This window comes from Somniosus microcephalus, chromosome 10, assembly GCF_052327205.1.
Source record: "Somniosus microcephalus isolate GS21.2 chromosome 10, FLI_Smic_1.0, whole genome shotgun sequence".
In the NCBI taxonomy this organism is placed as follows: domain Eukaryota; kingdom Metazoa; phylum Chordata; class Chondrichthyes; order Squaliformes; family Somniosidae; genus Somniosus; species Somniosus microcephalus.
Genome location: NC_140996.1, coordinates 159,112,442 through 159,139,752, shown reverse-complemented (window position 1 = coordinate 159,139,752; position 27,311 = coordinate 159,112,442). Strand labels below are relative to the sequence as shown.

Here is a 27,311-nt window from a genome sequence, read left to right as displayed (position 1 = left end):
GCCATCATCCATAGGAAAATTTCAAGTCTGTTATACAAAGCCTGCCTGCCATAATCATCACTGGCTTGCTTTGAATGGTTTGACCATATTTCAATCACCCAATACAGATTTCAAGTTAACAGATACATATCTCCACTATCATACCTATGATCTTTATAAATTCAGGAACAGTATTCGATATTTTGCAGTCTTCTGGTGACATCTGGGGCTGGATTTTGTCACTGGGGCGGGCTGGGGTCGTGTAATCCGCTTTTCGTGTTAGTCACCCGATTCTAAATCGATGTGGGAGAATGATGCAATTTTAACTTAAGTGGGCAATTGAGTTCCAGCGTGTGGGAACCCATGGCCCAATTAGTCTTTTCAGTCTGAAACTCGCCTTCGATGACGTCATCATTGCTGCTGCATTTAAGGTCTGCAACAAGCCTGGCTTCTTCTGCAGACTGCCAACCTTTTGGCCTTTCATGTTACTGGGATATGGAGGCAGAATGACCAGCGAGAGACCTGGGTCTGCTCCCAGGTTTGATGACGTTGCCATGCAAGCTTTAGTGGAGGGAGCAAGAGCCAATAAAGAGGTGCTCTTCCCTTCTTCAGGGAGGAAGAAGCCTCCCCAGCAGACCAAGGCTGTGTGGATCCAGGTGGCCCAGGAGGTCAACTCTTTGTCGATAACCCGCAGAACCTGGCTTCAGTGCAGGAAGAGATCTCATGACCTTCTGCGCACTGGAAAAGTGAGTATGACTTTCCCATCACACTCAATCTGATCCCCATTGCCTTTCCTCACCAGCACTCAGCTTTAGCAATCTCTTCCTCCACATCCCATTTGACATTGACATCCATGCACCCTTATCCATTCCCTCTCTCTCTATGGTCACATTCACCAAACTATTCAATTATGCAGCCCTCACACTCCCTATCACTGTGATGCTATGAAAACAACTTACAAAACACAGGGAGGGCCCTTGGTCTTGCCACCTCACTCCATCTTTGTCTCCTTCTAAGCATCTATGCTATGGATTCTCTATACTCACTCCTTCATTCTCACTCAAACTCCACTTGTCTCCTTCATTGCAGGAAAAGAGAGCTCACAATAAGAGGGAAAGAGCGAGGACAGGAGGAGGGCCACACTCAGTAGCCCAGCTCACCCCCTGGGAGGATGCGGTCCTGGAGATCGTGGGAGTGGAGGACGATGCGCAAGTGGGGGACGGACAGACGGGTGCATCACAGCAAGCTGGTGACAGAATAGTTTTCCATCTCTCTCATTGACATTGCATGAGTTGCTGATAATGATTCTGAAGCTCTAACAGATGGACTTATGATCATCTGCAATATGCAATGTGCATGTAACCTTGGCATCACATAGATACATAGATACATAGAAGATAGGAGCAGGAGTAGGCCATTCGGCCCTTCGTGCCTGCTCCGCCATTCGATGAGATCATGGCTGATCCTTTAATTCAGTATCCCGTCCCCGCCTTCTCTCCGTAACCCTTAACCCCTTTTGCCCGTAGAAATATATCTAATTCCCTCTTAAATATATTTACTGAGCTGGCGTACACTGCCCTCTGTGGCAATGAGTTCCACAGGTTCACCACTCTCTGAGTGAAGAAATTCCCCCTCATCTCTGTCCTAAATGGTTTAGCCCTTATCCTTAAATTATGTCCTCTAGTTCTGTTCTCACCCGCCAAGGGAAACATTCCTTCTGCATCCAGTCTGTCTAGACCTGTCAGAATTTTATACACTTCTATGAGGTCCCCTCTCAATCTTCTAAACTCCAGTGTGTACATCCCTAAACTACATAGTCTCTCCTCATAGGTCATTCCCGCCATTCCTGGTATCAGCCTGGTGAATCGCCGCTGCACCCCCTCCATGGCAAGAACATCCTTCCTCAGATGAGGCGACCAAAACTGTACACAGTACTCGAGGTGTGGTCTCACCAGTGCCCTGTACAGCTGCAGCAAGGTATCCCTGTTCCTGTATTCTAACCCTTTTGCTATGAAGGCCAGCATACCGTTTGCCTTCTTGACCGCCTGTTGCACCTGCATGCTCGCCTTCAGTGACTGGTGTACAAGAACACCCAGGTCTCTCTGTACTTCCCCCTCTCCCAATCTATTGCCATTTAAATAATAATTTGCCCTCCCGTTCCTGCACCCAAGGTGGATAACTTCGCACTTGTCCACATTATAGTGCATCTGCCATTTATCCGCCCAATCGCCCAGTCTGTCCAAATCGCTCTGGAGCTTCCTGGTCTCTTCCTCTGAGCCCACCCCCCCTCCTAGTTTAGTGTCGTCTGCAAATTTGGAAATGCTGCATCCGACTCCCTGATCCAGGTCATTAATGTAAATTGTGAACAGCTGGGGGCCCAGGACAGATCCCTGTGGTACCCCACTTGTTACTGCCTGCCATTCAGAAAATGAGCCGTTTATTCCAACTCTCTGTTTTCTATCTGACAGCCAGTTCCCTATCCACGCCAAAACTTTCCCCTTTATCCCATGAGCCTCAATTTTCCATGCTAATCTTTTATGTGGGACCTTATCGAAGGCCTTTTGGAAGTCCAGGTACACCACATCTACTGGCTCTCCCCCATCTATTCTACCAGTTACTCCCTCAAAAAATTCCAATAGATTAGTCAAGCACGATTTACCCTTTGTAAATCCATGTTGACTCTGTCCTATCCTGTCCCCATTTGCTAAGTGCTCCGCTATTTCATCCTTAATGATGGACTCCAGCATTTTGCCCACAACTGATGTAAGGCTTACAGGTCTGTAATTACCTGCTTTTTCCCTACCCCCCTTTTTGAATAGTGGGGTAACGTTAGCTACCCTCCAATCCATCGGCACTGTTCCCGAGTCTAATGAATTCTGAAAAATCATCCTTAGTGCATCCGCTATCTCTAGGGCCATCTCCTTCAGTACCCTAGGATGCATGTTATCAGGCCCTGGGGATTTGTCCACCTTCAATCCCTTTAGCTTCCTTAACACCATATCCTTAGAGATATTGATTTGCGTCAGTTCCTCCTTTGCCAATGTCCCTATTTTTCCCGATATCCCAGGGAGGTTTTTTGTGTCTTCCTTCGTAAAGACTGACCCAAAGTATGCATTTAGTTGATCTGCCATTTCCTTATTTCCCATTATATATTCCCCCGTATCTGACTGCAATGGACCAACTTTGGTTTTCACCAGTCTTTTCCTTTTGATATATTTATAAAAGCTTTTGGAGTTAGTTTTTATATTTTTCGCCAGCTTGTTTTCGTAAGCTATTTTGCCCCTCTTGATCATGCCCTTTGCCCTCCTTTGCTCTATCTTAAACTGTTCCCAATCTTCCGCTCTGGCGCTTTTTTTGGCTATTTTATACGCCCTATCTTTGGATTTTATGCTGTCTCTAATTTCCCCTGTTATCCACGGTTGAGTCACCTTTTTAGATTTCCTTTTATGCCAGATTGGTATAAACAATTTTTGCAATTTTGTCATTCTATCTTTAAATGTTTGCCATTGTTTATCTACCTCCAGTCCTCCCAGGAACGTTGTCCAATCAGACCTACTCAGTTCCCGTCTCATGGCATCATAATTCCCCTTGTTTAAATTCAGGACCTTAGTCTCTGAGTCAATTTCTTCGCTCTCCATTTCGAGTGAGAAATCGATCATGTTATGATCGCTCTGACCCAAGGGTCCCCGTACAACAAGATTACTGATTAGTCCCTTCTCATTGCACAGTACCCAGTCCAATATAGCCTGTTCCCGAGTTGGTTCCTCGACATATTGATCCAGATAACCATCCCTTAAACACTCAAGGAATTCCTCCTCCTCATTATTTTTACTGATTAGGCTACTAATTTCCCTCGTGATGCCCTCCCTAACCTCTATTTTACTATTTGGAGGCCTATATACCACTCCTATTAATGTTTTTCGCCCCTCGCTATTTCTTAGCTCCACCCATCTCTGACTCTTTCCTTTACTCCCCCACAGGACCATCGAAAGCCCCCGTCCCCACTAGCCAGGAGGAAGAGCCTGAGCATCCAGACTCCTCAGAAGAAGCTGCAACCTCCGAGGGCGCAGCGTCAACAGAATTCAGCACACCCAGCACCAGCGCAGACACTCACACCTCGGTGGTACCTTCGCAAGATACTGCAGTGTTGTCACCTGGTGTATCACAGTTCACAAGTGAGCATCAGCAGATTGTGCAGACAGGGACAGCAGTGGAGAGTCCTAGTTGGAGGGCGCAGGACCCTCCCAGCTCGGCTCAGCTGCATGTCGACCCTCTGCCTCTGGGTCCATCCACAAAATCAGCGGTGCTAGAACTCCAGGAACAGATGCAGGAGTCTCTGGCAGGTTTTGTCTCCAGGGTCACTGCGAGAGTGGAGCGAATGGAGGAGTCCATTGCGAACATGAGCAGAGCCTCTGTGGAGTCATTGGCGCATGAACGGATCAGCATGGAAAGAATAGCAACCTCCATGGAGGTGATAAGTCATCAGAGTGCAGAAAACATGGTGAGTGTTCTGAATAGAATGACATCTCTGGAGGAGCGATGGTCATCTATTGAACAGAGAAACCAGACCTTCATGGAAGTCCTTCTGAGTAGGACTGCCAGTGCAGATCCGGGACCCCATGGTCCCTCTGATGTGCAGCAAAGTGCTCTCAAGCCACTTGCAAGCACTGAGGGGGACCTGACCCATGAGAGGGAAGTTGGTGGCAGACATCAAGGAAGTGGGGGCTCCTCTCCAAGCACTCACACTTCCATGCCACTGCAGAGCCCTCGGTCAGAGCCCCACCAGAGTCCCCACCCAACTGAGATTGGCGTCTCAACACCTGCACAGCCGCAGGAGCAGCAGACTGTTGGCGAGCCCCCACAGGTTCACAACCCCAGAGGACGTCCGCCAAAGGTGTCGAGACAGGAGCAGCAAGGAACTGAGCAAGGGGCCTCCACATGTGCTGAAGCCACAGGGGAAGCACCACGTAGGAGCACGCGTAAGAGAAAGATACTGGCGAAATTTGATGTTTAATGTTAAAAAGCCATCAGATGGTTACTGTAAATAAAAAATCTGATGGCTACTGCTGCAGTTGTGGCATGTGTCATTTCGCTAATCGGACTTCCACATTGAGGGCTTAGGATTACTTGCAAATGTCAGTATGGTGGTCAAATTGTTAGGAATCCGCTGGTTCTTGGCCATTGTCAAAGCTCTGGTAAGAAGCTGCGAGGCAAAAGTGCTTGATTGGCTAGACTAAGCAAATCTGGCCAAGATGAGTGCGTTCCTTGCATCCCGGGCAGCAATATTCTTGCGTACTGCTGCCGCTGGTTGATGGGCCTCTGCATGATGTCCGTTTTTGCTCTCCTCCTCCTCCTCCACCTCCTCCTCCCCCACCTCCTCCTCCCCATCTGAGGAGGCTATCTGAGGAGCCACTTGGTCCTCAGGAATCTGCAAGCCACGATGCTGTGCCATGTTGTGAAGTGCACAGCAAACCACGATGATTCTGGAGACCCTGGCTGCTGAGTATTGTAGGGCTCCACCTGATCTATCCAGGCATCTGAAGCGCATCTTCAGCAAACCAATGGTTTGCTCGATTATGGATCTGGTGGAAATGTGGCTGGAGTTGTAGCTCTCCTCAGCTTTGTTGGATGGGCTCAACGGCATCATTAGCCACGTCTTCAGGGGATAGCCCTTGTCTCCAAGTAGCCATCCGTTAAGTTGGTCTGGCGGACTGAATAGCGGAGGCACACTAGACTGGCGCAGTATGAAGGAGTCATGGCAACTGCCAGGGTACTTGGCACAAACATGCAAAATTTCCTTCTTCTGGTCACACACCAGCTGAACGTTAAGGGAGTGGAAGCCCTTGCGGTTGACAAAAATACCTGGATTGCGATGGGGTGCCTTAAGGGCCACATGTATGCAGTCAACAACGCCCTGCACCCTTGGAAAGCCTGCCAGATTAGCTAATCCAACCGCACACGCCGTGACACTTGCTTGATCCTTGGTGAAATGGATGTGATTGTGCGCGATGGCAGAGGGCATCAGTTACCTGCATGATGCAAGTGTGTGCGGCCGCCTGGGAGATGCCGCTGATGTCTGCTGCTGATCCCTGGAATGAGCCAGAGGCAAAAAAGTTGAGTGCGGTGGTGACTTTGACGGCCACTGGTATGGGGTGTCCACCTGGTCCTCTGGGCTCCAGGTCTTGTTGCAGCATTGCGCAGATGTCACCCACTACCCCTCGCGAAAGTCGGAGCCGCCTTTGGCACTGCTGCTCAGACATGTTGAGGTAGCTGACCCTGTGTCTGTAGACCCTGTTTGGGGGGTATCTCCTGTGCCGACGGGCTTCCATGCGCTGGCCCCTTCTGGCCTGTGCAGCTTCAGGTGGGTGAGCAGCAGCTTGGCGCGCCTGTTGTTGCTGCTACTGTTGGTGCTGCTGTTGTTCCTGGTTCTGTTGGTGCCGCAGCTGGTCTTCATCCTCATCTGATGTCCAGAAGGGAAGGAAATAAATGGCTCCCATGCTTCTGGTATATGCCTCAGTTGAGGAAGCGCTCAGTCAAGGTGGCAAGAGGGGTTTCCCAGGAGGTCACACTGGAGATGGGTGTCAGGCTCCAAACTTCCACAGCTGTGGTTATGCCTTCTAAAAGTTCCCCCAGAACTGAGACAACAATGTCCTGCCACCTGCAAATGATGGCTGATCAAATATCCTATTTAATGGTGGAGCTGCAACTAATAGTCAGCAATCCAATTGTACTCCCGCCAGGTTTCACCATCGTGTTTCAGAGTAGGTGGGCTTCACGTGGGAAAAGGATTAAAATCACAAAGGCCTTTCAAAATGGGATAATAGAGGCAATTTAGTGCTTGTTAAGGGCCTTATGGGCCTATCCCGCCTCTTGGAGGCGGGACGAAGACAGGAGCAGTAAACACGATTTCTTGAAAATTGCTTGGAGGCGGGATGGAGGCGGGGTTGGGCACGTCTGTCACTTTTTGCAATTTTAACACCCCACACGCCTCCATTCCCGCCTCCACTACCCTGGGAAATTCGAGCCCCTTGTCTCTTAAGCAGCGGTTGTAAACTTCCAGCAGAGCACCCTTCCTATTGCCAATTTCTTAAGTACTCTTGTAGTAGTTTCATCTAGACCTGGTGCTCTTTGAACTTTTAAAATGGTGATTTAATTGCCTTGTTTCTTTTTCAATGATTGCGCCATTTTAACACACAAAGCACAAATTGTATGCTAAAACACTGTTATTTTTCTATTTTTTAAAAAAGCAATAAATTGAAGCTACATGACTACTTCATGTAAGGACCAGTTATTAAGCTTATTTTACCACCTTGGGAAGCCAGTGTCAATGAAGAATTGTTGATTTAATTAGAGAGAAATTTGCTTTCAGTCACTGTTGAGAATGAGTAGCACATTAAAATGTAATATTTCATTTAGTGCAGCAAATTGAACAGAGTTTGTAGAATTTGAACATAAATCTAATATCCTGTTACTACCTCAAGTCTGGCAAAAATTGGTACAGCTTACCCCACGAACTCCATTCACCCAAAGCCAGCTCAGACCGCTGGAAAAAAAATGCCTATGTAGTCTGTAATTAAAAAAAAAAATTACCAAAGCCAGGTTTCTTCTACAATCCCCATTCAGAAACCAAGGCAAGTGGTGGAAAACTGCTGCAGAGAAGTGCAAGCAGTTACAGAAGGTTACAAAAGGTCAGAGGAGGCAGTGGTAATTTTTCCTGCGTGCACGGCATTCTGAACTGGGGCTTGATAACCAAACTTCAATTCGTCTAGGTGTTAAACACAGGTCAGAGATGAGATTTGGTCAATTTGGAATCTTGACAGAGTTTGGCCTTTTTTAAAATTTCTGTTCCAAAGAGATATTCAGTTTGACAGAATTAGCATATATATGAAAATTATTTTAAAATACCCCACACTGCAAGTTAACCATTTTTGCTAAAATTAGAGACATGGGGGAAAAATTCAGTTGGTAGCGCCACCCATTGGGCGCTAAGTGGGGTGCAAACCAACTAGCGCCCAGGCGTGGCGATACCTGCGCCTCTCGCGAAATTGACCGGACATTTTGCAGCGGCGCTAAACACTACCGCCATGATCTCCTGCGCCGGCAGATCGTGACGTCAGTCGAGTGCGCAATGCCCCGGTAGCGCCCCGGACTGGAAATTGAGTGGCGGCCCCTGCCTTAACGCCTGCTGCTAGCAACGACAGGTTGAGGGAAGCGTTTTGCAGTCGGGAAGGGACTGGGGGATTTAAAGGCGACCGCTTCCTGCCTTTTTTTGTTGGTGACATTTTTGCACCATGCAGTCTGAGAGAGAGAGAGAGACTTCTGGAGAGATTCTACACTGTGTGAAGGAGTTTTGCATACTAAGCAGCACTTTGCAGGTTCATTTTGATTTGCCCTTCCTTGTATCTATTTAGAAGAGACTGTGAGGGCTGCACTCTGATCTCTTTCCCTGGGTCTCTCCATTGTTCTTTCCAGCAGATTTGATGTACAGGTCTCTCCAGGCCGAGACTCAAGGCTGCAATGAACAGGGTGTGGATGGAGACCAAGATAAACCCTCCCCTTTAAGATAAAAACAGAAAATGCTAGAGAAACTCAGCAGGTCAAGCAGCATCTGTGAAGAGAGAAACAGAGTTAACGTTTCAGGTCGATGACCATTCATCAGAACTCCCCTTTAAGAATTGGCCGGTGCCAGTGTGTCTGTGTTCCATTGCTGACTGACATCACATGAGCTTCACCAGCGCTGTGAGGTAGCGCCTCGCTCCTTGGCCTTTGCGCCTTAAGACAGATGTGAAGTGCCTGATTTAGCGCTCCAATCACCTCCAGGGGCGATAAAAGCCAAGTTTGCAGTCGGAGGCGATAATTAGCGCCAGGTGCTAATCTTTGCGCCCGGCCGATAATTGCGCCCCCAAATGGGGCGGTACCGAATTTCTCCCCCATAAGCTTCTAGGATGGACAGACTGCCTTTGAATCAATTTGTTTTTAATTTTCTTTTATTAAAATTATCTACGGGGAGAGTTTCCGCCCCTTTACGCTAGCAGTATCAGCTCAAACCGAACAAAATTGGATGAACCAGCACAAAAGACCACGGGATTTTAAAGATAAGTGAGATACACCCCAAACTATTCACGCTCGGGTTGCCGCAATCTTTCACGCTGGTTTAAGATTCGATTCTCCCGGATCAGGCCCTGTCCACAAAACTGGCCACGCCCCCCAGTTCAATATTGCGAGTTTCTGTCGATTGCACTGGTCAGGGAAGGCTCTTTCAATTGCGCTAATTTTCTTAGGCACACAGGCACTAGTAGGCATGTTTTTAAAGCTTTTGCTTATCAAAAAGTATTTAATTTACTAAGAAATCGACTGGTGTATACCAATGATGAAAGTAGTAAATGGTTCAGTATAGTTTTTTTTTAAATCATTTTCAGTTATTTTAAAACATGTTACTCACAGGTGGAGGGTTGAACACTTATTAAAAATGTTTACTTTTTGTGATAAACCCATTTTCAGCTGTATCAATAAAAGTGGACCAGATTAACACTTTTAAATACATTAATACTTGTTAATGGAAAGAAAAAAATATAAACGATTGCGTTCTATTACGTTGCCCGATTGCACAGGGTCATGGAAGATTTTACGTTTGTGATTATGCAATGACTTAGCGGAAACATGAACTGCAATCTAACCAGCGCAATTAGGTCACAATTTCCCGATTGCGCCCAATGCAGAAACTCTACCCCCTAGTATTCTGCATAAAGACAAAATTTATTCATTAAAATCCTACTTTAATAGCTTTTTTAACTTAAATATAAAACTGACCTGAAATCATCATCAACTCTCTTAAAGCGTCCCTGTTCTCTAGGAAGAGCTCCACGACCAAAAATTGGCTCCAGATAGACCCATTTCCTTTGGATTTGATTTAAATTGTGTAGATATTCATCAAGACCCGCTAATCTAGTTTCCCAAATCGACACTTTGTCCTCAAACCCTTTATAGTAGGGGGAGTCCTTAAGGGACTGCAGCAGGCACTGGTTATCTCCAACCTGGTTGACAATGTCTTTCCAATCTTTAATCAGCTTGATGGTTATTTTCTGGCTGTCCTGATAATCTGTCATCATAAAGACTGACGCAGCCCCCCACAAGTCAAGCTCCCGCAATGCTTCTCTAATGGAGACTTCCCCTTGTGCTCGACTGTTGAGTTCCTGAAAGGAAAGTTACAAACACTACTGAGCAGTTAATTCAAACATGCCAACTGATTACAAGTTCTTTAGCAAAACTGACAACTACAAAGAATAGTTTGAAATGAGATGACATCCTCAATTATAGCAAAATAAATCTTTTTAAAATCAGAGTAAATAAACCACTATAGGTAACCCCTTTGAGATCACTTCTGTGAATACTGCACATTATTTAGGAATTAAAGAGGTGAATAAAGAATACCCATATTAAACATTTTGTAGTCTTACATTAATTTAGAATAACAAATAAGAATACCCTAACCAAGTTCTGCATAATTCAAAGTACCGACAGATATACTCATAAAATACAAGCTTCTGCTAACAGTTGAGGAAGGAAAGAACTCGGCCTTGCATTGGTACAATTAAGGTCTTAAATAAAACAATCAATTAAAAGACGAGAGCGAAGATGACATGTTCATATATTATAGCCTAGTGCAACTCCCATAGAATTACACTTGCTGAGTCAGAGGATATGATGCTTTATAACATTGCAGTATGCAACACAGAATGCATTACCATATAAACTGCTTGGTAATAAATATTGGGAGTGATTTTGCCAATGGGAGCGAGTTGGAGGCGGGACTACTGCTTGGCGGGTCGATGTCCCACCTCCATCAATTTGTGGGCAACCCACGCTATTTTCTCTTGAGTGACCTTGTTAACCCCGCCCAGTGGGCTTAGCAGGCCAATCAAGGGAAAGCCGGTTACAGAGAACGTCACGTATGACGTTTCATCTGTCAAAAATTTTTGACAGATGAATTGTCATCGTTTGACAGCTCTGTGTAGCTGTCAAACACTGACATTCTCTGTAGTTTGATGAGTTCTTGAATTCAAGACCTCATCAAACCTCTTTCTTTTGCAGAAATTAGATGGTTGTTGCATTGGAGAATGCAACGGCCATCTGTCATCTCTACCGCATACCCAGCAATTGAAGCCTGCAGGAAGAAACAAAGGTAAGTACACTTTTTCTAACACTTTCCACTAACCTCAGATACTCACCTCTCCACAATTGCACCCATCACTCACCTCCACAGCACACTTTTGCATCCCTCCGACCCCCGCAGACCCACTACTCGCCTCGGTGACCCCGGCGGGGTTCGGAGCCTTCGGGAAACCCGCACTTTTGTGGGTAAAATGGGGATCATTCTCTTATCTGCCTGTTAACTACCTGTTAACAGGCAGGTAAGTGGCACTAATCCCCTTCCAAGGAGACGGGGCCCGGTGTGGGACAGCTACCCGCCTCCTGGGAAGATGGCATGGGGGCGGGTTGGGCATCCACCCCCAAATTCTGCCATTTTCCTGGCAGTCCCGCCTCCCCAGGGCTGGCAAGATCGCGCCCACTGTGACTGAAGTCTTGGACTGAATAAGTTTTACACATAAGCTTTAACTACAGGCCGGTCAGTTTAACATCAGTGGTGGGCAAAGTTTTAGAAACAATAATCAAGGAAAAAGTTAATGGGCATTTGGAGAGATTTAAGCTGATTAAGGAAAGCCAACATGGGTTTGTAAAAGGAAGATTGCGTGTGACTAATCTAATTGAATTTTTTGATGAAGCAACAGAGAGGATTGATGAAGGGAATGCAATGGATGTTGTCTACATGGATTTTCAGAAGGCGTTTGACAAAGTACCACATAGAAGGCTGGTTAACAAAATTGAGGCTCATGGAACAGGTGGGTCAGTGACAGCTTGGATAAGGAATTGGCTTAAGGACAGAAAACAGCATGTTGTGGTAAATGGCTGTTTCTCAGACTGGAGGATGGTAGAAGGTGGTGTTCTCCAAGTGCTGGGGCCACTGCTTTTTTTGATATGACCTGGATATTGGAATACAGAGTAGAATTTCTAAATTTGCCGATGACACCAAACTTGGGGGTGTGGTAAACAAGTGGTGATGACATCAATCGACTGCAACAGGACACAGAAAGGCTAGCAGAATGGGCAGACAAGTGGCAGATGGAATTTAATACAGAGAAGTGTGAGGTGATGCATTTTGCCAGAAGGAACAGGGAGAGGCAATATATACTTAATGGCACAGTTTTAAAGAGTGTGCAAGGACAGAGGGACCTGGGAGTTAATGCGCATAGGACCCTGAAGGTGGCAGGACATATTGAGAAAGTGGTTAACAAAGCATATGGGATCTTGGGCTTCATAAATAGAGGTATTGAGTACAAAAGTAGAAAAGTTATGCTGAATCTTTATAAAGCGCTAGTTAGGCCACAACTGAAGTATTGCGTCCAGTTCTGGTCACCACACTTTAGGAAGGATGTGAAGGCCCTTGAGAGGGTGCAGAGGAGATTTACCAGAATGGTTCCGGGGATGAGGGTCTTAGCTACAAGGACAGGTTGGAGAAGCTGGATTTGTTTTCATTAGAGCAAAGGAGGTTAAGGGGTGATTTGATAGAGGTGTACAAGGTTATGACGGATTTGGATAGGCTAGACAGGGAAAGACTGTTCCCACTAGTTGATGGCACAAGGACTAGGGGACACAGAATTAAGGTTTTGGGCAAGAGATACAAGGGGGATGTGAGGAAAAACTTTTCTACGCAGCGAGTGGTGAAGACCTGGAACTCGCTGCCGACGGAAGAGGTGGAAGCGGAGGCACTCAATGTTTTCAAGGGGAGACTGGATAGGCACTTGAGGGAAATAAACTTGCAGGGCTACGGGGATAGAGCGGGGGAATGAGACTGACTGGATTGCTCTGCAGAGAGCTGGCACGGACTCGATGGGCCGAATGGCCTTCTTCTGTGCCGTTATGACTCTATGACTTGCAATGGTAAAACATAGGCTCTGAAAATGTGGTCTCCCTGACTGCCTACTCTGAGTACGCGATCATAATCCGGTTGAAAGGCCCCGCAACTTCCGGGTTTCCGCACGCACTAGTGCATGCGCGAAATCCAAAACTTGCAAACTGTTAAGATACGTCTTGACAGATCATCCGAACCACATGGAAAAGTCAGTAGCATTGGCGCAGAGTTATTTGCGCAACAACTGCCCAGCAATTGCCCACGAAACTCTTACGGCTGGTAAAAGCAGGCATGGGGCCTGCTTTCATCAGCGTAAGGGTATATATAAGCCTTAAATTAAACATTTAAAAATCCAAAATTATGCACACACACTTTAAATCATTGATCCAAATAATGACCAAGATTAAGATGTTTAAAATTATTTATCAAAAAATGAGGTTGGTGCAATGAAGGGAGTTATGAATAAAATTGCAACTCTACAGTTATCATTAGAATTCTGTAAATTGTATAATTATTTGGGGATTCCATTGCACATCATATGGGGATTTCCTTCGTAAATGATTGCAATGAAATCCTCCTTTCCCATTGGAGGACCAGGCCCACGTGATCCCAGAGATGCTTTCGAACTGCCTGCGTCTCTGGGATCCGTGGGCCTTTACGCTGCCGTACGCCTGGAGGCCCAAGGCCGCAACTCTTCACAGCCTGGGCGCCTGGACGTAGGTTTGGATTCGTTTCGCGGGTCGGAGGTGTACTTTGGAGGTACGCCTCCGACCACAATTCTAGGCCATAGTTTTTGCTCTGAAATCTTGATAGGCATTGAAGTCTTAATGCTTAGGCATTGAAGTCTTCATGCTTAGTCAGAGTTATGAAAATAAACTGTGTTCATACAGTTAATATTTACTTATGGATTGAAGTCAGAGCTGGTTTGGAAACAGCAGCAGGTAGTCATTGAGAAAATCTGTAAGAAATAATTTATTTCACTACAACTACTGTTAATGTTAAGGCACAGCAGAGAAAGCAAAAAAAGAAGAAAAACAAAAGAAGCAGGAAAGGGGGAAGTGTGCTAATGAGGCCCGAGCATCAATTTCCATTGATCCTCGGGACTCTTAGTTTGGGCGCACACCAGTCAAACAGCCCCGAGTTTGGGCCCAAAAACAGGCCGAGACCAAAACCTACCACTTTGTGTTTTCAGAAATTCTGGAAGGCTGAAATGAAGGGGAAATGGGATAGTGGGAGTAAGACAAAAAGCAAGCAAAAAAAAAACATATCAAAGCCAATAGACAGAGAGAAAGTAAACACACAGCAACAAACAGAAACAGCAGGGAGAAGAATCACAAGCAGAAAACAGAACAGAGCAAAGTAATAATTATAGCATAGCGATATAATCTTGAGTAAGAATAAACAAAGAAAAGTGCAAAAACCATTTAACTGTTTTCATACTTTTTTTTAGTATACTTGCACTTATTTGTACACAAAAAACAAGCTTAGAAATTGTGTGGTGAGACAGCAAAAGTAGCATTCACTGTCAGTTTTTCTTGATAACCATGCTGTTGTGTAAACATCAGGTCAAAGTTTAAAAACACAATATTGCTTCTCACAAAAAGTACGATCAACTTTTTAAAAGTTGTCTATTTAATCTATTTTGTAGCTGTATTATTTTATAGTTACCAATGGTAACTATTAGTTCATACTTTTAGTTCTGAAGATTTTGCCACTATGACATCTGCCACTTTCATCAAGTCCCCAAATTGCAATTTCTCTATTGTGGTGCCTTTGGGCATGCCTAGCAGACGAAACAGGTCCAGCCAGTGATCCTGGGAAAGATGTTCTCCACGGACATACTTCAGAACAGGTACGACCATCTGCAGAAAGAGAAAAAAAGCTAAAATAAATGATGACCTTCCAACTCAAAACATGGCAGTATTTTTATTGCCAAAGAGTGTTGTGAAGCTGCAGGGACTTCTCTTGATTATTAAAATTATGTAAATAAAACACAAGAAATCTATCATTGATCACAATAAATTTGGAGTTCTGAATTTAAATATTTACTTGTCTATATTTAACCAAAATCGAAGTAAAATGCAGTCAATTCACCGAATACAACAAAATCTAATTTGTATTACAAGATCTTTTTGGGGATTTTTTTGTGCTCATCAAGGTGAGGGATGTTATTGCTCGGGAAAAGAACACATTGGGGGCTAAATTCGGTTGATTTGCGCGTTCCGTTAGCGCCCTGGGGCGCAAATCAACTAGCACCTGGGCGTGGCGCCGCTAGCGCCTCCCGCAAAATTCAGCACGTTAGCGGCGGCGCTAACCGTTAGCAGCGCGTGGTGCTGCGCCGCCAGCGATAACGTAATCGCCATGCGCAGCGCCCTGCTTGCGCCCCGGCTGTAACATTGGGTGGTGGCCCCAGACTTACCGCCGGATGCTCTGTCCGCCGGAGTCAGGGGGGCCTACCTGCAACAGGGGCGGCGCTAGTTAAAGGGGAGCTGGTGGGCGGCCATTTTGGTTGCTGGCCGCCTGCCAGCACCTGCCCCCGGCCCCCATGAAGTCCCCCCGCGGGGTGCCGGCTGCTCTCCGTGAGCCCGGCGCTCCTCGAGTGCCGGGCTCGTTTGCCGGCAATCCCGATCCCTGGTAGCCCAGCTGAGCACCGGGACACGCTGCGTCAGGCCCCTCCCCTTTAATAAGGGGAGTACTGCAATACCGCGGCGTGATGTGCCACAGCGCGGTCTGTGATATTGGCTCACAGCGCCTCAAGAGGGATGCGGGGCGCTTCCAGGAGCACCCCTCCTCCCTCTCGGGGTGCTACCTGGGAAAATCGGCCGCGGGGCGCTAACTTTTTCAGGGCGCTAAAATTAGCGCCCTGGCGAAGGTAGCACCCCAAAGGGAGCACTACCCAATTTTTACCCCTTTATGTTTTGGATACCCAGTGTCAGTATCATGCAGCCAAGGTCCAGTATAGATGCAAAGCAAAGCTTAGCCCCAACAACGTACTTCAGACACTACTTTAAAATAATATTGCCCACATCACCTACATGACATTTTTCCATTTCCCACATCAGTCATCCTCCGGCCTTTCAAAGTGAGATTACCAAGTTAGGAGCAGTTTTGTACTGTAGGTCCATTCACACGAGCAACTGGATCGAGACAGCCCAAGCTTTTTTCATGCAAGTAAACCATACAGCTAGCAGAGGGGTAGCATTATCCCATCTGTCCCATTTGAACTCAGGTCCCAGAGGTGAAAAGCCAGTGTCTAACCTATTATATCATCCAGTCCCTAGATCACCTCTTCCTTCTAGGTCTGAGTAGTAAAATTACTTGTAAAGCAATTCACCTTGTATCTATCAACATCTTTCTGCAGTTTGACAGTCATTGTTGTTTGTACATTTCTCTTTCTCAGTTTATCATGCCACAGCAATAAAAATTCTTCAAAAATGTAGGTCTTGCTCCTATGAAAATCAACATACAATTTGGATTAGAGAAATCTTCAGTAACAAAATAAACATGATTAGTATTACTGCTGAAGTGCTGGCAAAGAAATTATAGCAGTTTAAACAAAATAAATTCATATTAGAGCAACTAATTTACATGAAGAAGGATTTGCTAAAATGCAATTTAACCGGCAGGTTTTACCAAATCTTGAGTTCTCTAAAATTAAAACAAAATTTGTGATCAGCAAATACTTCTGTCACTATTCAACAAACATCAGCTTAATATTTACTTTACCAAGCAAATAACAAGAGTAATTAACACAGTAAATGTTGCATCTAAGCACTTTAAGAAGGAAACTCTGTCTTCAGTAAGATAGTTCTTACAGGGGATAAAATTTATCTTTCCTTTGTTTACAGTACAGTGGAACCCATTTACAGCAAAGTAATGTTATAGCAGGTACAGCTGCTGTTGTATTACTGCTGCACACAAAACTGCAAACAGAGCAAGTTGCTGCACTGAAACTGACCACATTGGACACATTCATAAAAGCATGCAATCCCGTGACGGTTTTGTGAAAGGTAATTAAACTTGAACCTACACCAATCTCTGCTTCTTTTGGATGTGCTCCTGATCTGAAATTTAGCATACACCTTGCAAAAAGACCATCTCTTGTGGCTGAAGTGCAATTAATGCTTTTAAAAGTACACAAGCTGATTTGATGGCTCACTGAGGGCACAATGTCACTGAGCCATACAGACCAATTGGTCACAGATTTAATTCTCAGATGGTACTGAGTTAATTGATCTCAGCAGTAATTGGGGTGCTACAACTACCTCAGCAGCAAAAATCAGCAATGGCCCCACTCCTGATTATCATCCGGTGATACCTAAAACAAAGCATGCGCATGAATGTCAGGTGAGGATACGATGCCCCCAACAACTTATATTCCTGTAGTTCCCCTCCTGTCCAGAGAGATTTTTCAGAATGCTTTACAGGGTGGTGGGCAAAAAGAGCACGGAGCATGAAATAGCAATGGACATTCAGTAGATAGCTCTTTCAGATAGCTGACACAGGTTCAATGGGTTGAATGGCATCCTTCTGTTCTGTTAAATTGTATGATTCTAGAAGATAATGAGGGCTGGAAGCACGAAAGCACAATTGAAGAGAAGGGTCTTTAGCAGGAGATGATATTTTGGAGGTGGAAGCAAAGCTGTCTTAATAATTAATAATGGCCCGTAATTTCCGATAGGAGGCTTCCTGCGTGCGAATGCCTCCTATCGGGGAAAAAAATCTACGCCCTTACCCGAGGGCTCCCGAGGTCTGGCCATTTCCAATCCTGGGCCTCTCCTGGTGCGCGCGCGTACACACAGAGGCCCACGTATCCCAGGGGCGCAGGCGGTTCGCAAGTGTCCCTGGGATCACGTGGGCCAGGCGAGCCAATGGGAGAAGGGAATCCCCCTTCATACTTTTGACAAGTCTCTCCACTTAGACCCGCCAAAAGTATAAATGGGGATCACTGAAAAACGACATCAAAACATTAAATACATTTTTTAAAAACCATCATGTTTATAAAATGAGTTAAAATTACATTAAATTAAATATTTTAAACAAAAATTTAATTTTTTGAAAAAAATAATTAAAGTTTTTTACAGGGCTAAAAATAAACTTACCTTTTTTAAAGTATTTTTAAATTATAAATGAGTGAAAAAAAAATTTTTTTTTTACTTTTTTAAACTCTTATGCTGGTAAAAGCAGGCCTTACACCTGTTTTTACCAGGCGTAAAATTTTAAAGGGATTTCAGCGGGCGAAGATTCTGCAGTAAGCGGAACTCTCCACCCGCAGAGGCCCTTCTCCAGGGCAGGTGTGCGACGGTCAAGATGATTCTTGACAGATCGGAAATGCCGGTTTTCAGCGCATGCACTTCGCATGCCTGAAACTGGCACTTGCGAGGTCCCCACAGCTCGCACACACCCGTAGGCATCGGAAATTACGGGCCAATATACGATAGGTAGCTGAGCTCAGAATTAAGCAGTACAGTCAAATAGTCTGCCAACACAAAGAAAGGCTACTTGGGCAAGGTATTGGAAAGCACTCAGAATCCATGAACTGTCACATTAGTACCTTCAGGAGAGAAGAGAAGAAAACTGGCAAAAAAAAGAGACTAAGCAATTTATGGCTAGATGCACTAAATTTCATTATCAGCTCCTCTAGCACCAACCAATAGTAAACTGAGTTTCACTATAAGCAACTAGATATTCCAATTGAAACATGTGGTCTTTCATTCCATTATTACAAGTTAATTTAGACATTGGAAATGTTTTCACTATATTGGATTTCATTATCATCAAGCTCCGTAGTAACGAAATGTTTAAAGTGAGCAATGGCCAAGGCAACTGGTTTACAGTAGCTAAATAAATCAAATTCCATTTCCATTTTATGGGATTCCTGGATTTTTGCTGGTGATATGGGGATCACATAATTCAATTCCAACCTATTTATCAGTAAGGCTACCGGTTTATTATGATTCAAGTCAAATTCCATTTTCTTAAATGGGATTTCAGGATTTTCACCAATGATTGAGATCACATTTCATGATTGTATACATTTTTCCATAAAAATGCATTTGTGTGGCAACAGGATAACACAACTAAAATGCTGCAGAATTATCGGTCAGTCAGATTCACCTGCGTTGGCTAGAATAAGTTCCATTAGTTCCTGGCAGGCACTACTAAATGGTGCACATCAAAACTGAGTATTTCATCTCGAGGGAGAAAATTGAATTTTGTATCTTAACCCTTTTCTAGTACTGCCAGCCAATCCACCACATATCAATCTTGACAGCAGCTTGAATAACTTCATAACCTACCTGCTGAAAAAGGGCTATGTACAGGAGAGAGGCTTTGTGGTGAAACAAAGTTGGAGATCATGAAAAAGCAAATCTGTATAATATCAATTGAGAATTTGTAGAAAATCAAAGATTTGAAAATGCAGCATACAAATTTGTTACAATTTGTGACAACTACAATCACTTACCTAAAGGAGATCCAGTCCTCATTTACCATATCTTGTAATCCTTTGGTAAACTCCTCATATAATGACCACATACTCGCATATTGTTCAAGATCCTCACGAAGATGTTCTGCCAACTCAAATTCGGGTTCCTCTACTTTAAAATGGCGACAGTCTTCACTGAAAGAATTGCATATAACAAGCTGCATAAGAATATTTAATTAGCCAGCTAACCCAGTAAGTTTATTGGGTTAATGCATCAAGTGGTAAATTACTGAGCCATACAGAACAGGAAGATTCCAAATTTGATTCCTGGTTTGTGGTAAATGATCTGATCCCAGTTGAGGCGGAACTTGAAAGGGGGTGTGGGGGGAAGGGGAGGGGAGAAGTCAGTCAGTCAGAGTTCACACGCCTAACCAGTTTCCAGTGACCTCTGCTGGAAGGGCACATAAAGAAGTAAAGATAGGATCGTACTAGGCTGTGATGCCCAACGTCAAATAGCCTATTATAACTCCCTGTATTGGTTTGCATATAAAGCATGGCCACTAGTGCAAGATAAGAGTTGCCATCATCCACCAAACCATACTATAGTGTGAATCACAGAATTCAGGGAAATAATGGAAAAAAGGCAAAAAAAACTTAACGGTTGTAAAACACTTTTCATTCCTTTCATTGTTTACATCAAGAGCACGCAAGCATTTTGCCTATGGGTCACTTTGGTGCATACTATGGAGACCCACAAGTTAAACAAAATTCCCATCATTTTGCATATATCTCAAACTATCAATACGAACAGATCTTGGTGTTCGCATTGATGATTTATCCATCAATGAAGTGCTGAGAATAGTCATTTCCAAACATCCAGCCCTGTAAAAATCGATCAGGAGAAACCAGTGGAGTAAGAATTATAAACACAATTAAAAAGTGAATTTCTTGGTGGACCAAATATCCATACCTTGTGGACTGTTCATGGTACCTCCCTCAACTATGCTTGCTTTAGATTTCAGGAGTATTTCATAAAGTATTAGAAGTTTCAGCATCATGTGGTGAAGACTTTATTTTGCCCTGATTAATAAAAACATACATCAACTTCTCTCTGGTTGTCTCCAGCTCATCAAACTCAAATCTCTTCTCCTTTATACATTCAACACATTTGTTGAGAATTTCCCTGTTTCCACTATCAACAACATCATCACTGGGCTTCAGTTGATTCCAGCGAGCTTCAAACTTCTCCAGCTTTTGGACGTACATCTTTATGCGAGACTCAACATTTGCTTTCATGATTTCAATCTAAGGAGGTAAATACAATAAAATCAGTACAAGGCTGCAGCAATTACACACCAATTCTAATATTACTTTTGCTTAAAGTTTATGAAGTAAAAATCCTTTGTCTTAACATGTGTTAAATAACATACATATCTACACATTTTATTGGTTTAATGTGAGCAAAACAGGCATCAAAGTTTTTTTAGGATTATTAGGGATAATTACTATTTTTCCATTACTATTTTTACAAGTTGAACCTAGCAAAACACTACATAGGAATAAGAACATTATAGGACAGACTCAATTGTCTTTTCCTGGCCTTTTTTTCCATATGCTTGTATTAATTGTGGCTCTTACTTTAAACCTCACATATCCCATTCATATGCTAAAAAATGTTTTTATCTGCACCACAAATAGATTGGCTACAAGTACAACCCCAGTTAAAGTAATGCAAATTTAGATCAGTAGAATATTGTTAATGCATTTACACTACTGATCTACATTTTCTTGTCCTATCACCAGCAGGAACTTTGGTGCTGAAGAACAGAGATCAGCAGCACAAATACACAAACCATATAACTGAAATTGATGTCTGCATCAACAAAATAAAAACAGAAAATATTGGAAACACACAAAAGGTTAGCCAGCACATGAAAAGGAAAGACAGGTCAACCACTTCACTGTGCTGAATAGAACAAAGGATGGAGGTGAAATGAGTACAGATAGGATAACTACTTTCACAAAGAGTCAATTAAAAAAAGCTTTCCTTGTAACCAAAGCAGTTGCATTCCTATGGAAGCTCAACCAAGGAAAGCTAAAATTGTCAGAAAATATCATGAAGATATTCATATTCAAACAAGGGAATAAAAATGAAAATAATGGAGTCAGGATAAAAACCAAAATAATTTACCCCTTCCCTCCCATAAATCCCAAGTTGATGTAGAATCTATTTGCAAGAAAAGTACAGAATAAAGTCAAGTTCATACTGGCTTTTGTATGTAATTTGCAGGATAAAGCACAAAGTAAATGCAGTACTCTTACCTGTTCTTTCACCATAACCTGATGGCTCTCCATCATTAATTGAAACTTGTCCCATTTTGCTCTTAGGCTGCTAAGAGTTTCAAGACCACCACCTGCTACAGAGCGCAGCAGCTTGTTTTTATCTTCAGCATCTTGAAACAGTGGTAAAACCTTACAGAAATTATAGAATTCAAAGTAACTACAAAATTCTTATTAGTGATGAACACAGCAAAAAGTATTACAAAACATGTATCAATTATAAATCAGGCCTATACCCAATCTATTTCTTCTGCATGTTTCACCCTTAAAGATATGAGAAAAGTGAATCACAAAAGCTTTAGAGAGAAGCCCCTGCAGTAATTACTAGTTATCAACATAAAACTGGACAGTAACATTGGGCTATACTGCTGTGGCAGGGCATCGAATGGCATCTTGCATGTTTAGGTTTTAAAGTTTTTAGCGTGGCAAGTTGTTGAGAGTGTGCGCTGATAACGGTGCAGCAAGAGAAACCAGGCATCTGGGACCTGAGTTAACAGGGCAAGCAACTGTTTATCTCCTTAACCAATCAGACTGAAGGATTGAGAAATAAACAGCACAAGGAGGGAAAAGGAAGTATAAATAAGAGGGCGAATTCAATGTCAAATCAGGTACAGCAAGAAAGAGAAAGAAAGGTTGGATTAAGAGAGCGATAGAAAAAGACAGAAAGTAAAAAGAAGTTTTCATTTTAAATGACATTTTTAAAATCTCCAATAACAATTAAAACCTGAAGGAATGAGACTCCACGCTTGTAATAGTTAATTTTCAGTGCCAGAGAGGTAGTTTGGCTTTAATTAACACCTATCGCATTGTTAAAACGATACTTAGACTAAAATGGACAAGACTTAACTTCCTGTGGTGAGTTGACCACGCCAACATAGCAACTTCATGCCAGTGAGATACAGTTTTCGCGAAGCTGCCAGCAGAGTGGCACAACTCAGACATCAACTTTTGGATATTTGAGTTTAACCACGCATCTACCCCTCACTTGAAGTTGCTGTACCATTTGTGTATAAATAACGGCGAGGGCCATTAGCCTCAACGTTACTTTGACAGAAAATTCTGGCCCAATAGTGCTCAGTTTAATCTGACACATAGTCCAACCTAATTTTATTTCCACACACTGGAACAGTTAAAGCTGAGAAACATCGATAAAAATCAACAAATAAATTTTAAAAATGACTATTATACAATTGCCAAAAAGCTCCACCCCTCAGTTAAAAAATACATTATGTGGAAAAAGTTGTGAATTGGTAGTTATCACATGAAATTAGTTTTAATTTCTATTTGTAATGATGAAGCATATACTACTTTGTCCAACAAGATGCCCTTTACTACCTCCTCCTGAATAAAGATCCTATTGATATCCAAATAAAACAGTGGTCAATAATATATAATTAAATTATATTTAAAGAAGTTTAATAATTATATGCACTGCATTTGGCAGTTAACTCTTCTTACATGAGGTTTCTTTGAAGTAATCTCCATATGTTTTGAATTCGCATCTCCAATTTCTTCCACTGTCTCAGGTCTTGTTGATAATATTTCCATTGCATCACTCACAAAACTATCAATCTCATGGATATTCGCTGAATAAAATTATTGCAAGTAAAAACAAAATCAATGAGCAACAGCTGTTAAATATAACAGAATTAATTCCTTGGGTTTAAAATTAAATTAGTTATATTTACTAAACCGCTCATTCTACATTAATATAGATATTTATAAAAAGTCAGTATTCCAATTGGCCAAGAATTACGTTAAATGACACAATGAATACAACTTGCCTCAGCCGCTGATTGTTTTAGACAAATTAAATTCCAAAAGAAACAGGTCCTTTAATCTTGTGGCCCTAATGATGCTTTATTGTGAATTTTATATTACACCATTTTGATACTATCTAGGAGCATGCAGATTTACATTCATTACTTCATAAATTAAAGATATATATATATACTAGCTAGAGTGCCCGGCGGTGCCGAGGCTTTTTTGAGGGCATGTTGTTGTTGGAAGATAGAGAGCGACTGGGGGGGAAGAGAGAGAGCGACTGGGGGGGAAGAGAGAGAGCGACTGGGGGGGAAGAGAGAGAGCGACTGGGGGGGAAGAGAGAGAGCGACTGGGGGGGAAGAGAGAGAGCGACTGGGGGGGAAGAGAGAGCGCGACTGGGGGGGAAGAGAGAGAGCGCGACTGGGGGGGAAGAGAGAGAGCGACTGGGGGGAAGAGAGAGAGCGACTGGGGGGGGGGAAGAGAGAGAGCGACTGGGGGGGAAGAGAAAGAGCGACTGGGGGGGAGAGAGAGCGCGACTGGGGGGAAGAGAGAGCGACTGGGGGGAAGAGAGAGCGCGACTGGGGGGGAGGAGAAAGAGCGACTGGGGGGGAGGAGAGAGAGCGACTGGGGGGAAGAGAGAGCGCGACTGGGGGGGGGGGAAAGAGAGAGCGCGACTGGGGGGGGAAGAGAGAGCGCGACTGGGGGGAAGAGAGAGCGCGACTGGGGGGGAAGAGAGAGCGCGACTGGGGGGGAAGAGAGAGCGCGACTGGGGGGAAGAGAGAGCGCGACTGGGGGGAAGAGAGAGCGCGACTGGGGGGAAGAGAGAGCGCGACTGGGGGGAAGAGAGAGCGCGACTGGGGGGAAGAGAGAGCGCGACTGGGGGGAAGAGAGCGCGCGACTGGGGGGAAGAGAGAGCGCGACTGGGGGGAAGAGAGAGCGCGACTGGGGGGAAGAGAGAGCGCGACTGGGGGGAAGAGAGAGCGCGACTGGGGGGAAGAGAGAGCGCGAATGCGGGGGAAGAGAGAGCGCGACTGGGGGAAGAGAGCGCGACTGGGGGGAAGAGAGAGCGCGACTGGGGGGAAGAGAGAGCGCGACTGGGGGGAAGAGAGAGCGCGACTGGGGGAAGAGAGAGCGCGACTGGGGGAAGAGAGAGCGCGACTGGGGGGAAGAGAGAGCGCGACTGGGGGAAGAGAGAGCGCGACTGGGGGGAAGAGAGAGCGCGACTGGGGGAAGAGAGAGCGCGACTGGGGGGAAGAGAGAGCGCGACTGGGGGAAGAGAGAGCGCGACTGGGGAAGAGAGCGCGACTGGGGGAAGAGAGAGCGCGACTGGGGGGAAGAGAGAGCGCGACTGGGGGGAAGAGAGAGCGCGACTGGGGGGAAGAGAGAGCGCGACTGGGGGGAAGAGAGAGCGCGACTGGGGGGAAGAGAGAGCGCGACTGGGGGGAAGAGAGAGCGCGACTGGGGGGAAGAGAGAGCGCGACTGGGGGGAAGAGAGAGCGCGACTGGGGGGAAGAGAGAGCGCGACTGGGGGGAGAGAGAGCGCGACTGGGGGAAGAGAGAGCGCGACTGGGGAAGAGAGCGACTGGGGAAGAGAGAGCGCGACTGGGGAAGAGAGAGCGCGACTGGGGGAAGAGAGCGCGACTGGGGGAAGAGAGAGCGCGACTGGGGGGAAGAGAGAGCGCGACTGGGGGGAAGAGAGAGCGCGACTGGGGGGAAGAGAGAGCGCGACTGGGGGGAAGAGAGAGCGCGACTGGGGGGAAGAGAGAGCGCGACTGGGGGAAGAGAGAGCGCGACTGGGGGGAAGAGAGAGCGCGACTGGGGGGAAGAGAGAGCGCGACTGGGGGGAAGAGAGAGCGCGACTGGGGGGAAGAGAGAGCGCGACTGGGGGGAAGAGAGAGCGCGACTGGGGGGAAGAGAGAGCGCGACTGGGGGGAAGAGAGAGCGCGACTGGGGGAAGAGAGAGCGCGACTGGGGGGAAGAGAGAGCGCGACTGGGGGAAGAGAGAGCGCGACTGGGGGGAAGAGAGAGCGCGACTGGGGGGAAGAGAGAGCGCGACTGGGGGGAAGAGAGAGCGCGACTGGGGGGAAGAGAGAGCGCGACTGGGGGGAAGAGAGAGCGCGACTGGGGGAAGAGAGAGCGCGACTGGGGGGAAGAGAGAGCGCGACTGGGGGGAAGAGAGAGCGCGACTGGGGGGAAGAGAGAGCGCGACTGGGGGGAAGAGAGAGCGCGACTGGGGGGAAGAGAGAGCGCGACTGGGGGGAAGAGAGAGCGCGACTGGGGGGAAGAGAGAGCGCGACTGGGGGAAGAGAGAGCGCGACTGGGGGAAGAGAGAGCGCGACTGGGGGAAGAGAGAGCGCGACTGGGGGGAAGAGAGAGCGCGACTGGGGGAAGAGAGAGCGCGACTGGGGGGAAGAGAGAGCGCGACTGGGGGGAAGAGAGAGCGCGACTGGGGGGAAGAGAGAGCGCGACTGGGGGGAAGAGAGAGCGCGACTGGGGGGAAGAGAGAGCGCGACTGGGGGGAAGAGAGAGCGCGACTGGGGGAAGAGAGAGCGCGACTGGGGGGAAGAGAGAGCGCGACTGGGGGGAAGAGAGAGCGCGACTGGGGGGAAGAGAGAGCGCGACTGGGGGAAGAGAGAGCGCGACTGGGGGGAAGAGAGAGCGCGACTGGGGGGAAGAGAGAGCGCGACTGGGGGGAAGAGAGAGCGCGACTGGGGGAAGAGAGAGCGCGACTGGGGAAGAGAGCGCGACTGGGGGAAGAGAGAGCGCGACTGGGGGGAAGAGAGAGCGCGACTGGGGGGAAGAGAGAGCGCGACTGGGGGGAAGAGAGAGCGCGACTGGGGGGAAGAGAGAGCGCGACTGGGGGAAGAGAGAGCGCGACTGGGGGAAGAAGAGCGCGACTGGGGAAGAGAGCGCGACTGGGGGGAAGAGAGAGCGCGACTGGGGGAAGAGAGAGCGCGACTGGGGGAAGAGAGAGCGCGACTGGGGGGAAGAGAGAGCGCGACTGGGGGGAAGAGAGAGCGCGCTGGGGAAGAGAGAGCGCGACTGGGGGGAAGAGAGAGCGCGACTGGGGGGAAGAGAGAGCGCGACTGGGGGGAAGAGAGAGCGCGGCTGGGGGAAGAGAGAGCGCGCTGGGGGAAGAGAGAGCGCGGCTGGGGGGAAGAGAGAGCGCGGCTGGGGGGAAAGAGAGAGCGCGGCTGGGGGAAGAGAGAGCGCGGCTGGGGGGAAGAGAGAGCGCGGCTGGGGGAAGAGAGAGCGCGCTGGGGGAAGAGAGAGCGCGGCTGGGGGAAGAGAGAGCGCGGCTGGGGGAAGAGAGAGCGCGGCTGGGGGGAAGAGAGAGCGCGGCTGGGGGAAGAGAGAGCGCGGCTGGGGGAAGAGAGAGCGCGGCTGGGGGAAGAGAGAGCGCGGCTGGGGGGAAGAGAGAGCGCGGCTGGGGGGAAGAGAGAGCGCGGCTGGGGGGAAGAGAGAGCGCGGCTGGGGGGAAGAGAGAGCGCGGCTGGGGGAAGAGAGAGCGCGGCTGGGGGAAGAGAGAGCGCGCTGGGGGAAGAGAGAGCGCGGCTGGGGGGAAGAGAGAGCGCGGCTGGGGGGAAGAGAGAGCGCGGCTGGGGGAAGAGAGAGCGCGGCTGGGGGGGAAGAGAGGAGCGCGGCTGGGGGGAAGAGAGAGCGCGGCTGGGGGGAAGACGAGAGAGCGCGGCTGGGGGGAAGAGAGAGCGCGGCTGGGGGGAAGAGAGAGCGCGGCTGGGGGAGAAGAGCGAGAGCGCGGCTGGGGGAAGAGAGAGCGCGGCTGGGGGGAAGAGAGAGCGCGGCTGGGGGGAAGAGAGAGCGCGGCTGGGG

General features: G+C 46.6%; 1 protein-coding gene across 6 annotated transcripts in view; it reads right to left on the bottom strand.

Moving 5' to 3' along the window:
• The window catches only part of dync2h1 (dynein cytoplasmic 2 heavy chain 1), a 996,931-nt gene that overhangs the window by 853,309 nt on the left and 116,311 nt on the right, over positions 1-27,311 (bottom strand). For all 6 annotated transcript variants that reach the window (XM_085999037.1, XM_085999042.1, XM_085999039.1 and 3 more), the window contains 7 exons: positions 23,175-23,302; positions 21,699-21,848; positions 20,476-20,681; positions 19,416-19,571; positions 16,284-16,398; positions 14,641-14,811; positions 9,790-10,172 (listed from right to left, as the gene is read on the bottom strand). In XM_085999037.1, coding sequence (XP_085855163.1) covers positions 9,790-10,172; positions 14,641-14,811; positions 16,284-16,398; positions 19,416-19,571; positions 20,476-20,681; positions 21,699-21,848; positions 23,175-23,302 — 1,309 coding nt within the window. The remainder of the gene's footprint in view (positions 1-9,789; positions 10,173-14,640; positions 14,812-16,283; positions 16,399-19,415; positions 19,572-20,475; positions 20,682-21,698; positions 21,849-23,174; positions 23,303-27,311) is intronic.